General features: G+C 41.8%; 1 protein-coding gene across 1 annotated transcript in view; it reads right to left on the bottom strand.

Moving 5' to 3' along the window:
* The window catches only part of LOC114615350 (C-type lectin domain family 4 member A-like), a 74,796-nt gene extending 72,952 nt beyond the window's left edge, over positions 1–1,844 (bottom strand). The window contains exons 1-2 of the mRNA XM_028761076.1: positions 1,820–1,844; positions 1,235–1,324 (exon numbers count right to left, since the gene is read on the bottom strand). Of these exons, the coding sequence (XP_028616909.1) occupies positions 1,235–1,324; positions 1,820–1,844 (115 nt within the window). The remainder of the gene's footprint in view (positions 1–1,234; positions 1,325–1,819) is intronic.
* Between the last annotated feature and the right edge of the window lie 11,772 nt (positions 1,845–13,616).

Below are 13,616 nucleotides of genomic sequence, written 5' to 3'. Positions count from 1 at the left end.
CTTCATGAGGTCAAGGATCTCATGAATGCTGGACGCCCCAGGGGGTGGGAATTTTGAGGGTGGGGAAGTGTGAGTGGGGGGGGGGGTAGGTGGGGGTTACATCCACAGAGAAGAAGGTGGAGGGGTAAGGGGATGGGGGGTTCCCGGGTGAGTGGGGGATGGGGTAAGGGGATAACATATGAAATGTAAATAAAATATCCAATTAAAAAAAGGAAAAAAAAGTTAATATTTTGTTCATGATAGTGCACATTGAACAATGAGAAGAAAAACAGTCTTTCTTTATTATTTCTAATGAATTTTTCAGGTTTCTGTTTTGGGTCCTGAGCTTCAGTTTCTTCATGAAGAATAAAAAAACTATCCTAATGACCACAAACCACAAACCACCCACTACTGCCTGACTGTGCCAGGTAGAGCAGACTCTGCTTCAGTGAGAAAATGAATTTGTCTCATTGCAGAGCAGACTGCACACACAAAGTACTTGGGGTAAGTTACTCCCACTCCTTCCTGGACTGTGCAGTAACTACTGTGATCATCCTCACAGCAAAGGGAAAAGCACAATGCAGACTGCAAAGAACATCATCAAAACTTCTCACACAATGAACTTCAGATGTAGCTTCATGGGCATATTAAACAGGGCAGAAATATTTCATTTCTTCAATCATTGCTATTTAATTTGTTTACTTTTTACTCTCGTGTTGAAGGCGAAAATCTCATATGAATCAAAGACCATATGCGGCTAACATTAGAAAATTAACTGGAGTTGCAATTTCAATGGAGAGATGTTGTGACCAGAGCATGTGATTGCTGGTAAGTCCAATAGTGGATGGCACTGTCACAGACAATGGTTATAAATGACATGTGCTAACAAAGCCAGTGAAGGAACCTTAGCTGTCTCAGTGGTCAAAAGGTAGGGAAAAAAAACGAATGAGGAAGATAGGTCAAGAAAAACATGATATTGCATGCAAGACTGGACCAGATAAAGAGATCAAAAATACAACTCCAATCTAGGAGGTAATGCAGCACACCTTTATTCTCAGCCCTTGGAAAGCAGAGGCAGAAGGGATCAATATGAGTTCAAGGACAACCTGGTTGATGCAGAAAGTTCCAGGACAGTCTGAAATACACAGAAAACCCTGTCTTAAAACCCGAAATCAAGCAAGATAGCCTCTAGGAGTCTCTGTGGAACAGAGACCAGACAGTGCCCAAAAGAGAAACCAGTCAGTGAAGAACTTACCCACACAGTGAGCAATGAAGCAGGTGCTGAGGAGTAAGATGGAAATCACAGCAGCTGACCAGAGTCTCAGGGACCAGCAGACTCCCTTCCCTGTCAGATAGCAACAGATATATTCACCAGCAGACGAAAACAATAATAACCAGACAAAATGCTCAGACAAAATAAACGAAGCAGAAAAAACCTGTGAGCACCCTAGGATGAGTGGCCATGTCAGCTCTGAAGCACACAAACACACAAACACACACACACACACACACACACACACACACGCACACAAATAATCAAGAAAAATTTCACCCTCAGGCACCAGCAATTCCACATCCTAACTCTTTCATCTTAAGTGTCACAGTCTTCCCTTGAAGTCCTATCTTTTTACATCCTCCTTTCTATGTTTGGTTTCTTGTTTTCTCAAGGACTGCTGGCTCTTAGATATCACACTTCCTTCAGATTCCTGTGGCTCTGCTGTCTTGGTCCACTCCATCACTTCAGCCTGCCCACTTGTCTGCATCATTACCCCAGGCACCTCCTCATCACATCACACACTCCCACTGTGTCCTATGGACCAAGACAGGAATGTCACCCTACCTTGTAGCTTTATTTCCTGCACCATTACTGAGGTCTATGTGCAGAAGGTCAAGGGCTTCTTGTGTCTGACTCTCCAAGATATGAATCAGGGACTTGCTTCTTTCAAAGAGGCCAGAGCTCAGAGTCAACCTCTACTCACTCTGAGCTAAATGCCACAGAGATGACCAATGCTGCACTCACGGAAGTCACAGTCTGCACTTACTTCTAGTGATTTAAGGATGTAGGAAAGAGGAAATTGAAAAACATGCCTAAAATTGTCCTGAAAACCTGGACAATATTATTCTCATCATTTCTCAGTTCCTAAAATGGAAATTTCTTCACCTCTAAAAAAAAAAAAAAGTACCTTTAAACTGTATTTTTCCTTTTCTAGAATTTTTATTAATTATTTAATTCATTTACATCTCAAATGATATTCCACTTCCCAGTTACTCCCCCTACCAAGCCCCCATCCCATGATATTCCACTTCCAGGTTACCCCTCCACCAGCACCCATCCCACATCTGCCCTCCCCCCTCACTTTTGCCTGTATGAGAGTACTCCCCCACTTATCCACACTTTCCTGCCCCACCATTCCAGCATCCCCCTACTATGGGGCATCAAATCTCCCCGGGACTAAGAGCCTCCCCTTTCATTACTCTTTGGTAAGGCCATCCTCTCCTACTTGTGTATCTGAAGCCATGAATCCCTCTAGGTACACTTCTTGGTTGGTGGGCTAGTCTCTGTGAGAACTGGGTGGTCAGGCTATCCCTATGTTGTTCTTCCAATGGAGTTGTAATCTCCTTCTGCTCCTCCAGTCCTTCTGCCCACTCCCCAACAGGTTCCCTGAGTTCAGCCTAATGGTGGGCTCCAAGCATCTGCCTCTTTATTGGTTGGTTGCTGGCCAGACCTCCCCAGAAACTGCCACACTTGGTTCCTGTCCACAAGCACCTCTTGACCATGGCAGCAGTGTTAGGTTTGGTGTCTGCAGACATGATGTATCCTCAGGTGGGGCCATTCCACAGTTCCTTCCTTCAGTCTCTGTTCCATTTTTTATCCCTGTTCTTCCTTTGGATAGAAACATTTCTGGGTTAAAAGAAATTTGAGATGGAGTGGTGGCTCCATCCCTTCACCAGGGGCCGTGTCTATCTTCTGGAGGTGGTCTCCACAGGTTCTGATTTCTCTTTTCTGTGCATTACAGCTAAAGTCAACCCCGTTGGGTCCTGGGAGCCTCAAATTTCTCTGATGTCTGAGACTCACGAGTGGCAATCCTCAGTTCCTCATTTTTATTCAATTTCCAGACCCTCTGTACCTCTCTCTATTGTCCTCCACATCTGATACTATCACTCTTGTTTCCTCCTCCTCCTTTCCCCCCTCCTTTGTCCCCTCTCCTTTCATCCCCCACAAAGATTTTAATGAAAAGTTCCTGAACAGAACACCAGTGGCTTATGCTCTAAGAGCAAGAATGGAACTTCATAAAATTGCAAACCTTCTGTAAGATAAAAGGTACTGTCAAAAGAACAAAATGGCAGCCAACAGATTGAAAAAAGGTCCCAAGGTGCATTTCCTTTATGCACCAAAATGCTGGGTCCTACTTATGCATCCAGTCTGTTAGTCTATATCTTTTTATTAGGCAATTGAGTTCATTGATGTTAAGACATATTAAGGAAAAGTGATTGTTGCTTTCTGTAATTTTGTTGTTAGAGGTAGAATTATGTTTGTGTAGCTATCTTCTTTTCAGGTTGTTGAAAGATGATTACTTTCCTGCTTTTTCTAGGGTGCAGTTTCCTTCCTTGTGTTGGAGTTTGCCATTTATTACCCTCTGTAGGGCTGGATCTGTGGAAAGATATTATGTAAATTTGGTTTTGTCATGGAATATCTTGGTTTCCCCATCTATGATCATTCAGAGTTTTGCCTGGTATAGACATGTTGCTGGAGAAGAAGCCAAGTGTTCTCTATTTTCATCCAAAGGAAGCTAGGTGCAGACTGTCTTATGGGCAGCTAGAAGGAACATTCCAAACCCCATCCCACAGTGACACATTTCCTCCATACTTAGTCAAACAAGGCCACAAACTGCCTAAGAATGGACTCCCTGGGCCAAGCACATTCAAACCACCAATCCTCCCATGTTTTTGTGCCCAGCTATTGGGGGCAGATTGTGGCAACATGTCTACAAAGATGCTGCCATGCCTCCTGTCATAATCTACTGAACCTCTGGACCTATAAACCAGCCCCAATAAAATGTTGTCCCTTAGAAGAGTTGCCTTAGTCATGGTGTCTCTTCTCAGCAGTGAAAACCCTAACTAAGGCAAGAAGGCAGGAGCTCCAATCCCAGAGTGGGTTCCAAGCAGAGAGAGATGTAGACAGAGAAAGAGGAGATTTGCCATGAGTAAGTCATGAAGGGAGCAGGTCATGAGGACACATATGGAGGAGAGGGAGCCGGGGCAACACTCAAACAGCAGGTAATAGGACACATTGCTGGCTAGTAGTCCAGATCAGCGTGATCAGCTTAGAATAACTAAATAGTTGCTCATCTATAGCGCTTGCTTTTTGTTAATAAATATAAGGTCTTTGTGTCATTTCTGTGGGACAGTGGGGGAAAGCATAGAATATACCCCCCCAATTACACTCACATTTAGCACCCATCATGTTATGCACAGAATCCCAAAATAGACACATATCCAAACTTAGAAAGACCCATGCTGAGAGCCTGAAAAGTCCTGGGTGGAAACACTCCCCAGGAACAGGCAAGCTCTATGACACCTGGCAAGCTGATCTGTGAGCAGAGCAGCTGAAATCTGGCAGGCTTCATGAGCCAGGAAAATAGCCAAAGCCTGACAATGCCTTGTCAAAAGCAGAGATCATAAAGTGCCAAATTCTCCCAAGCACTACAGGGTCCCAGAGAAGCTTGAGAGGACAGGGAGAGAGCTAGGTGGCCTTAGTGGACAGGCATGTAATGAACTACCTGGGCTGTGCGTGCATAGTTAGCAAGATTTCATTCACAGGCCACACCTCCTGCTGCTAGGAGATGTAGCTACACACCTGAGACCACTGAACTGTGGAAGGGATGGTGCTGCCTCCCATAGCTAGGACACACAGCAGCTGATTACAGTCCTCATAAAGTGGTGACTGGCAGTACTGCCTGCTAGAAGCATTACAGGAGGCGTGCCATTGGCCTTGGCAGGCCACAAGGGAAGTGTTGAGAATACGGTGAGATGCACCTCCCATCTGAAACTCATAAATGTGAGACTTGACTGATACCAGCTACAGACTTGGGGGGGGGAGGAACAGCAGAAATACAATTTCTCTGAGAGGGGAAGGACATGGTCAGGGCCAACCATAGCGTGAAGTCTGAGCTGACACAGAAAATAGTACACAAGAAAAACTCTGAGCACAGCCGAACTTCTGATCAGATAAATAAAGTTTATAATTATGATTAAAAGATAAAAAGGAAAAAAGATTGTGCATGAAAATCATACATAGGTATAAGGAATTTGAATTAATAAAATTAAAAGGAATAACACAATTGAGGATGAGAAAAACAATAAAACAGGGCACCTGAAACTTTGGTAATGCCATCTTGAATGGTTAAAAGACACAGACAGAAGAAGAAGAGACAAACAGCTTAAATAATATTGGCATATTAGCAGGTAGGGTTACTATTATTCTAGTATTTCTTTTATTAGTCTTAATCATCATAAAAGTTTGTGTGCTTTTTCAAAGAAAGAGACTTTAGATACAAGAAAAAAAGACAAGTTTCGGCACCCATCTCTACCGTCCCAGAGCAGAGAACCAGGGGCTGGACCAGATCCCACACATCACACACAACAGTTACAGCTCAACTCCCATCCCCTTGAATTCCTGTTCTTTCAAAGGACACAGTAAAAGCAATATACAGCAAATCAGTAGCCAACTCCAAACTAAATGGAGAGAAACTTGAAGAGCTTCCAATAAAAGCAGGGACTAGTCAAGGCTGTCCACTCTCTCCCTACATATTCAATATAGTACTCAAAGTCCCAACCAGAGCAATTAGACAACAAAAGGTGGTCAAAGGGATACAAACAGGAAAGGAAGAAGTCAAAATATCACTGTTTGCAAATGATATGATAGTATATATACTTAAGTGACCCCAAAACTTCCACAAGAGAACTCCTAAACCTGATAAACAACTTAAGCAAACTGGCTGGATATAAAATTAACTCAAACAAATCAGTAACCTTCCTCTACTCAAAGGACAAACAGGATGAGAAAGAAATTAGTGAAACAACACCCTTCACAATAGTCACAAATAATATAAAATACCTTGGTGTGAATCTAACCAAGCAAGTGAAAGATCGGTATGATAAGAACGTCAAGTCCCTGAAGAAAGAAATTGAAGATCTAAAACCAGGAAAAATCTCCCATGCTCATGGATTGGCAGGATTAATATAAGAAAAATGGCCATCTTGCTGAAAACAATCTACAGATTCAATGCAATCCCTATGTAAATTCCAGCTCAGTTATTCATAGAGGTAGAGAAATTTGCATGTTCATTTGGAATAAAAAAAAAAACCCAGGATAGCAAAAGCTATTCTCAACAATAAATGAACTTCTGGGAGAATCACCATCCCTGACCTCAAGCTGTACTACAGAGCAATAGTGATTAAAACTGCATAATGATATTGGGACAGAGACAGGCAGTAAGATCAATGAAATAAAATTGAAGACCCAGAAATGAACTCACACACCTATCATCACTTGATCATTGACAAAGGGGCTAAAAGCATCCAGTGGGGAAGAGACAGCATTTTCAACATAGGTCCTGGTTCAACTGGAGGTAAGCAGGTAGAAGAATGCAAATTGATCCATTCTTTTCTCCTTGTACAAAGCTCAAGTCCAAGTGGATCAAGAACCTTTACATAAAACCAGATACACTGAAACTAACGGAAGAGAAAGTGGGGAAGAACCTCGAACACATGGGCACAGGGGAAAAGTTTCTGAACAGAACATCAATGACTTATGCTCTAAGATCAAGAATTGATAAATGGGACATCATAAAATTGCAAAGCTTCTGTAGGTCAAAGGACACTGTCATTAGGACAAAACAGCAACCAACACATTGGGAAAAGATCTTTACCAATCCTACATCCAATAGAGGGCTAATATTGTATACATATACATACACATACACATACACATACACATACACATACACATACACACATACACACACACACACACACACACACACACACACACACACACACACACATATATATATATATATTAGATTCCAGACAATCAACCCTATTTTAAAAAATGAGATACATAGCTAAACAAAACAAAGAATTCTCAACTGAGGAACCTGAAATGGTTAAAAGCACCTAAAGAAATGTTAAACATCTTTAATCATCAGGAAAATGGAAATTAAAACAACCTTGACACTACACCTCACACCAAACAGAATGGCTAAGACCAAAAACTCAGGTTCAAGCAGATGCTGGCAAGGATGTAGAGAAAAAGGAATACTCCTCCATTGTTGGTGGGATTGTAAGCTGGTACAACCACTCTGGAAATCAGTCTGGTAGTCCCTCAGAAAATTGGCCAAAGTATGACCTGAGGACCCAGCTATACCACTCCTGGGCATATACCCAAAAGATGCTACAACATATAACAAGGACACATGCTCCACTATGTTCATAGCAGCCTTATTCATAATAGCCAGAAGCTGGAAAGAACCCAGATGTCCTTCAACAGAGGAAAGGATACAGAAAATGTAGTAAATTTACACAGTGGAATATTACTCAGCTATTAAAAACAATGAATTCAAGAAATTCTTAGGCAAATGGATGAAACTAGAAAATATCATCCTGAGTGAGGTAACCCAATCACAAAAGAACACACATGGTATGGACTCACAAATAATGGATTTTAGCCCAAAAGCTCGGAATACCCAAAATACAGTTCATAGAACACATGAAGCTCAAGAAGAAGGAAGACCAGAGTAGGGGTGCTTCAGTTCTTCTTAGAAGAAGTAACAAAACACTCACAAGAGGAAATATGGAGACAAAGTATGGAACAGAGACTGAAGGAGGGGCCATCTGTAGACTACTCCACATGGGGATCCAGTCCATGTACAGTCACCAAATGCAGACACTGTTTGGATGCCAGGGAGTGCATGCTGACAGGGGCCTGATATACCTGTCTCCTGAGAGGGTCTGCTAGAGTCTGACATATACAGAGGCAGATGCTCACAGCTAACGATTGAACTGATCATGGGGTTCCCAATGGCGAAGTTAGAGTGAAGACTAAAGGAGCTGAAAGAGTTTGCAGCCCCATGGGGAGAACAACAGTACCAACCAACCAAAGATCCCAAGGTCATAACCACAAGCCTTGGAGCACATAGGGCGAGAACCATGGCTCAAGCTGTATATGTAGGGGAGGATGGCATTGTCAGGCATAGGTGGGAGAGGAGATCCTTGGTCCAGTGAAGGCTGGATGTCCCAGTGTGGGGTAATTCCAGGGTGGGGAGGTGGAAGTGGGAGGGAGGGTGGAGGCAAATGCTCCTAGAAACAGGAGGAGGGGAATAGGATAGGTGGTTCCTAGAGGGGTGGGATGAGGAGAGGGGACCACATCTGAAATGTAAATAAAATATCCAATAAAAAAAGAAGATTCAAAAAAAGAAATTATTGTAATGTGATTTTTTTTTATCTCTGCGTGGAGGATTTCATTAAAGTATATAAGGACTAAGAGAAAAAAATAAAGCAAGCTTCATCCACCAAGAGAATAAAAATAAAAAAAATAAAAATTTGAAAAACAAGAAAGAAAAACAAACTAGTAAACTACTTTTAAAGTCATATCAAAAGATAGTTCACCATGATGGTCAGTTTCATTACAGACATGCAGGGATTGTTCAACATATGTAAATCTATAGATGTCATCCATCCCATAAATAAACTCAAAGATAGAAACATTTGGATTTCTGAATCTCATTAGATGCAGAAAAGGCTCTTGGCTTCTTGTTCTAATTCAAATATCTCATATTTTCTGGCTTAGTTCTTTGTTAAATGCCCTGGTGCTAACTTTCTCTACAAGATTAAACAGAGAAGAGGAGACAGCCTTGGATCCTTTTTCTGTTACTGTGATAAAACATCCCGACAAAGGAACTTACATGAGATAGGTTTTGTTTGGCTCATACTTCAAAGATACAGTCCATGTTCATGGGGAAGACTTAGAGCCAATACTCACAGAAGCAGATGATAAAGAATACCAATGTGATGAACCACCCCTGTGTCTCTAAATGAAACTGACTTGATGATGGTGCATGATCCTTTTGATGTGTTATTCAATTCAGTTTAAAATAGTTCTAAAAAATTTATATTCATTATTGAAGAATTTCGTATTTTGATTGTTGCCCTCTCCTCCACCAATACCTTCCATATCTCCTCTAAACGCCCTACAAGTCAACTTGTGTCCTCTTTGTATTTTCTTTTAATACATCAAACCACATTTGCATGGCTCAAATATTAACCAATGTATGACCAAATTACCCAGAGCTATCCCCTTAAGGACAATTACTTACCTCTGTCAGCAATGACTTACCTCTCTTATCTCTATTGATAGCCAGTAGTTCCATGGATAGGGGTGGTGTTTCATGCAAAACTCCCCAATCCATGTCGGAATAAGCTTGTCTTTGATTTGTAGAAAAGAACATGATATGATACTCACAGAGCACATATGTCCAGCTGCCCTGATAAGTACAGAAGGCACCATTTCCTTGTAGTCATCCATGGCTCTGGCTCTTTCATTCTTTATATCCACTATTCCACAATGAGGTTTGGGAAGACAGGATGTGATATATATGTCCCATATAGTGTTGGGGGATGGTTTTGTGCACTATGTATTCAGGTACTGATTTCTGTGCCCAGTGTCTGGGTACATTCCAGACATTGGCATTGTCATGATTATTGGACCTTTTGTTTCTCAATGATGTGTAAAAATTGTTTTCCATCACCTTTGATTGGATAATAAACAGTTGATCACTGAATAACTTAGCAGGAGATGAGAGGTGTGTTGGTTTGAATATTCTTGGTACAGAGAGTGGTATGCTTAGAAGGTATGTGGTCTTCTTTGACTATGTATGGCCTTGGTGGAGGAAGTGTGTAACTGTGAGGTAGGATTTGGGACCATTCTGATAGATGACTATGGGACAATCTGCTCCTAGCTTCCTTTGGATGAAAATGGAAAACTCTTGGCTCCTTCTTCAGCACTGTGTCTGCATGGATGCTGCCAGGCTTCCTTTCATGATGATAATGGACTGAACCTCCAAATCTGTACTACAGCCCCGATTACATGTTTTCCCTTAAAAGAGTTGCCTTAGTCATGGTGTCTCTTCTCAGCAATAGAAACCCTAACTAAAGCAGGAGGGCAGGACTTCCAGTCCTAGAAGGATCACAGACAGAGAAAGAGAGGGAGACAGAGGAATAGGATATTTCCCATGATCAGGTCATGAGGACACATATGAAGCAGAAGGCAAGACTCAATGGCAAGTAGTCAGGCACATTGCTGGATAGTAGTTTGAGTCAGCATGATCTGGTTAGAACATAGGACTATCTGCCCATCTATAGTGCTTGTTGTGTCATTTCTGTGGGACAATGAGGGCTATAGAATATGCCCCCAGAATACACTTATATTTAACACCTATCATGTTATGCACAGAACTGCAACATAGACACATATACAAACTTAGAAAGAACCAGGCTTAGAGCCTGAAAAGTCCAGGGTGGAAAAAGTCAACAAGTACTCACCTCTTGCAGTAAGTTCTGTGGCAACTGGCAGGCTGCTCTGTGAGCAGAGTAGAAAAAAAAATCTGACTTGCTACATGAGCAGGGAAATAACCAAAACCTAAGAATATAAGTCTTGGCAATTACAGAGATCGTAAAGTGGCAACTTCTCCCAAGCACTACAGGGTTTCAGAGAAGCTTGAGAGGATAGAGAGAGCTAGATGGCCTAGGTAGACATGCATATGATGGACTGCTTGAGCCTCATGTGCATTCTTAGCACGCTACCATTCACAGGCCACATCTCCCCCTGACAGGTGGTGTAGCTACACACTAGAGCCCACTGTCCTGTGGAGGAGGGCTTGCTGCCCCCTATACCTGGCACATCCACAGCACCAAATTTTAACCCACATGAAGTGGTGGCTGGTGATGCTGCCCATCAGAAGCATTACAAGAGGCATGCCATTAGCCTTGGCAGGCCATGAAGGAGGGGTTGAGTTTCCAGTGAGATACAGCTCCCACCTGATACCCATAAATTTGAGACTTGACTGATATAAGTCACAGTCATATGGGAACATCAGAAATGCCTTTTCCCTGCGGAGTGAAAGACATGTTTATGACAAGCCATAGCATGAGGTCTGAGCTGACACAGAAAAGAGAGAGAACCCAAGAAAAACTCTGATCACAGCCAAACTTCTGATCACGAAAAAAGATATTTGGAATTATGCTTAAGTGCTAAAAAGGAAAAGAACCCATGCATGAAAAAACTCAGAGACAGGTATAAGGAATTTGAAATATTAAACAATATTAAAAGGAATACCACAATTAAGGATGAGAAAAACAATAAAATGGGACATTTGAACCCTAGATAATGCCATCTTGAATGGCTAAAAGACAGAGACATAAGAAGAGACAAATGACTTAATTAAGATTGGCACATTAGCAGTTAGGGTTATTATGATGCTAGTATTTCTTAGATTAGTCTTAATCATCATAAAACTTGTTGTGCCTTCTCAAAGAAATGAATTTTATGACACAAGAAAACGAGACAAACAGAAAGTAGAAACAAGCCTTAGAAGAAAATCAGAGAAACTTATACATAAGAAACAGAAAGATGAGCCGGGTGGTGGTGGCGCATGCCTTTAATCCCAGCACTTGGGAGGCAGAGGCAGGTGGATTTCTGAGTTCAAGGCCACCCTGGTCTACAGAGTGAGTTCCAGGACAGCCAGGACTACACAGAGAAACCCTGTCTCGAAAAAACAAAACAAAACAAAAACAAAAGAAACAGAAAGATGAGTTCAAGGTAGGCAAGTTATTGGTTGGGCATTCCCTCAGTATCTGCTCCATGCCCCTTCCCTGGTGTTCTTACCCTCCATTGGATTTCCTACTTCTCTACATCTCCAGGAGGAAACAGAGAGCTGGGATTAGGGAGGCACCCAAGAATCAATATGGGTGTTCTTCGCTGTGACTCAAAACGCTGGGAATATGGAATTGAAGAGGCCACCTCCTGTAAACACTCAGGAATCCCAGTGGTGTTATAGGGATACTAACCTACCCACCAAACTTTCAACCCAAAATTTATCCTGTCTACAAGAAATACAAGGAGAGGGGATGGAGCAGAGACTAACAGAATGGCCAAGCAATTACCAGCCCAACTTAAGACTCATCCCATGGCAAGCACCAATCCCTGACACTATCAATTTTACTCCAAGGTGCTTGCAGAAAGGAATCTAGCATGGCTTTCTTCTGAGAGGTTCTTCCCAGCAGCTGACTCAGACAAACACAGACACCAACAGCCAAGCAGTAGATGGAGCTTGGGGACTTTTATGGAAGCATAGAGAGAAGGGCTGTAGACTCTGATGGGGATAGGATCTCCATAGAAAGACCAGTAGAGTCAACTAATCTGGACCCCTTGGGGCTCTGAGAGATTGAACCACCAGCCAATGAACATACATGGGCTGAACGTAGGCCTCCCATCACATATGTAGCAGATGTGCAACTTAGTCTTCATGTGAGTCCCAAACAACTTGAATGGGGGCTGTGCCAAAAGCTGTTGCCTGCCCATGGAATATGTTCTTCTCACTGAGCTGCCTGTCTGGACTCATTAGAAGATGATGTGTATGGCCCCACAGAAATTTGATATGCCAGGATCTGGAGATACTGAGGCTGTCCCTACCCACTCAGAGAAGAAGGGGAGAGGTATTAGGGGAAGGATTGTGGGAGGGGTAACCAGGAGGAGGACAGTAAGCTAAATGTAAAGTGAAGCAATTAATAATAGTAACTAATGATAACATATGTTTTGTTAAGAAATACAAAGTTTTCATTTAGAAGTATGCCTAGAAACACCCAGTAGAAAGGGGAGACAGAAGAATTCTGGACTGAATCAATTCACACAAATGCTATCAACCACAAAGACATCATCTGGGGGAGAGGATGCTGATGGAGGATCTGAAGATCCCTGGAACATAGATGGCATTTACTGAGATTAAGAAGACAGGAGAATAAATGGACTTAGTGCCTTGCTTAAAGAGACTACTTATGAACAGAATCCACTGTCTGCTTACTATAAACTGATTGTCTCATAATTTTAACCCATGCCATGATTTAATTCATACATCAGAATTCAGATTGTGAAGGTATAGCAGGATATGTTGTTGGGTTTGAGCAAAATTGTCTGATGGTAAAGTGAATATGATCCTTTTATAAAATAGCAATTCTAGCTTAGAGAATACTATCCTTGCTTTCTTTTTATAAATAGAAGATTTGGCTTAATTAGTAATGTTCAATTTTTCACAAAGAAGGAAATGCTGCCTCAGAGGCTGCCACACTTTGATTTCACATATTGACTTATGTAACTGGTTACATAAACATGTCTGAAATATCTCAGGCCTAAGCAAGATTTGCCTGTGTTTTCATTTGTCACTCTTAGCTTGCTATAGGAAATGTTTGAAAAGAAGACAGCAATTGTGTGTATTTTTCTATTCTATGCCAATTTAATCCAGAATTTCTTGGGTCAAAAGATGCTAACTTATACTTATTGAAACATATTTCAGTATGGTTTT

This window comes from Grammomys surdaster, unplaced genomic scaffold (genome assembly GCF_004785775.1).
Source record: "Grammomys surdaster isolate TR1022 unplaced genomic scaffold, NIH_TR_1.0 126660, whole genome shotgun sequence".
NCBI lineage: Eukaryota > Metazoa > Chordata > Mammalia > Rodentia > Muridae > Grammomys > Grammomys surdaster.
This window is presented reverse-complemented; position numbering and strand designations above follow the sequence as displayed.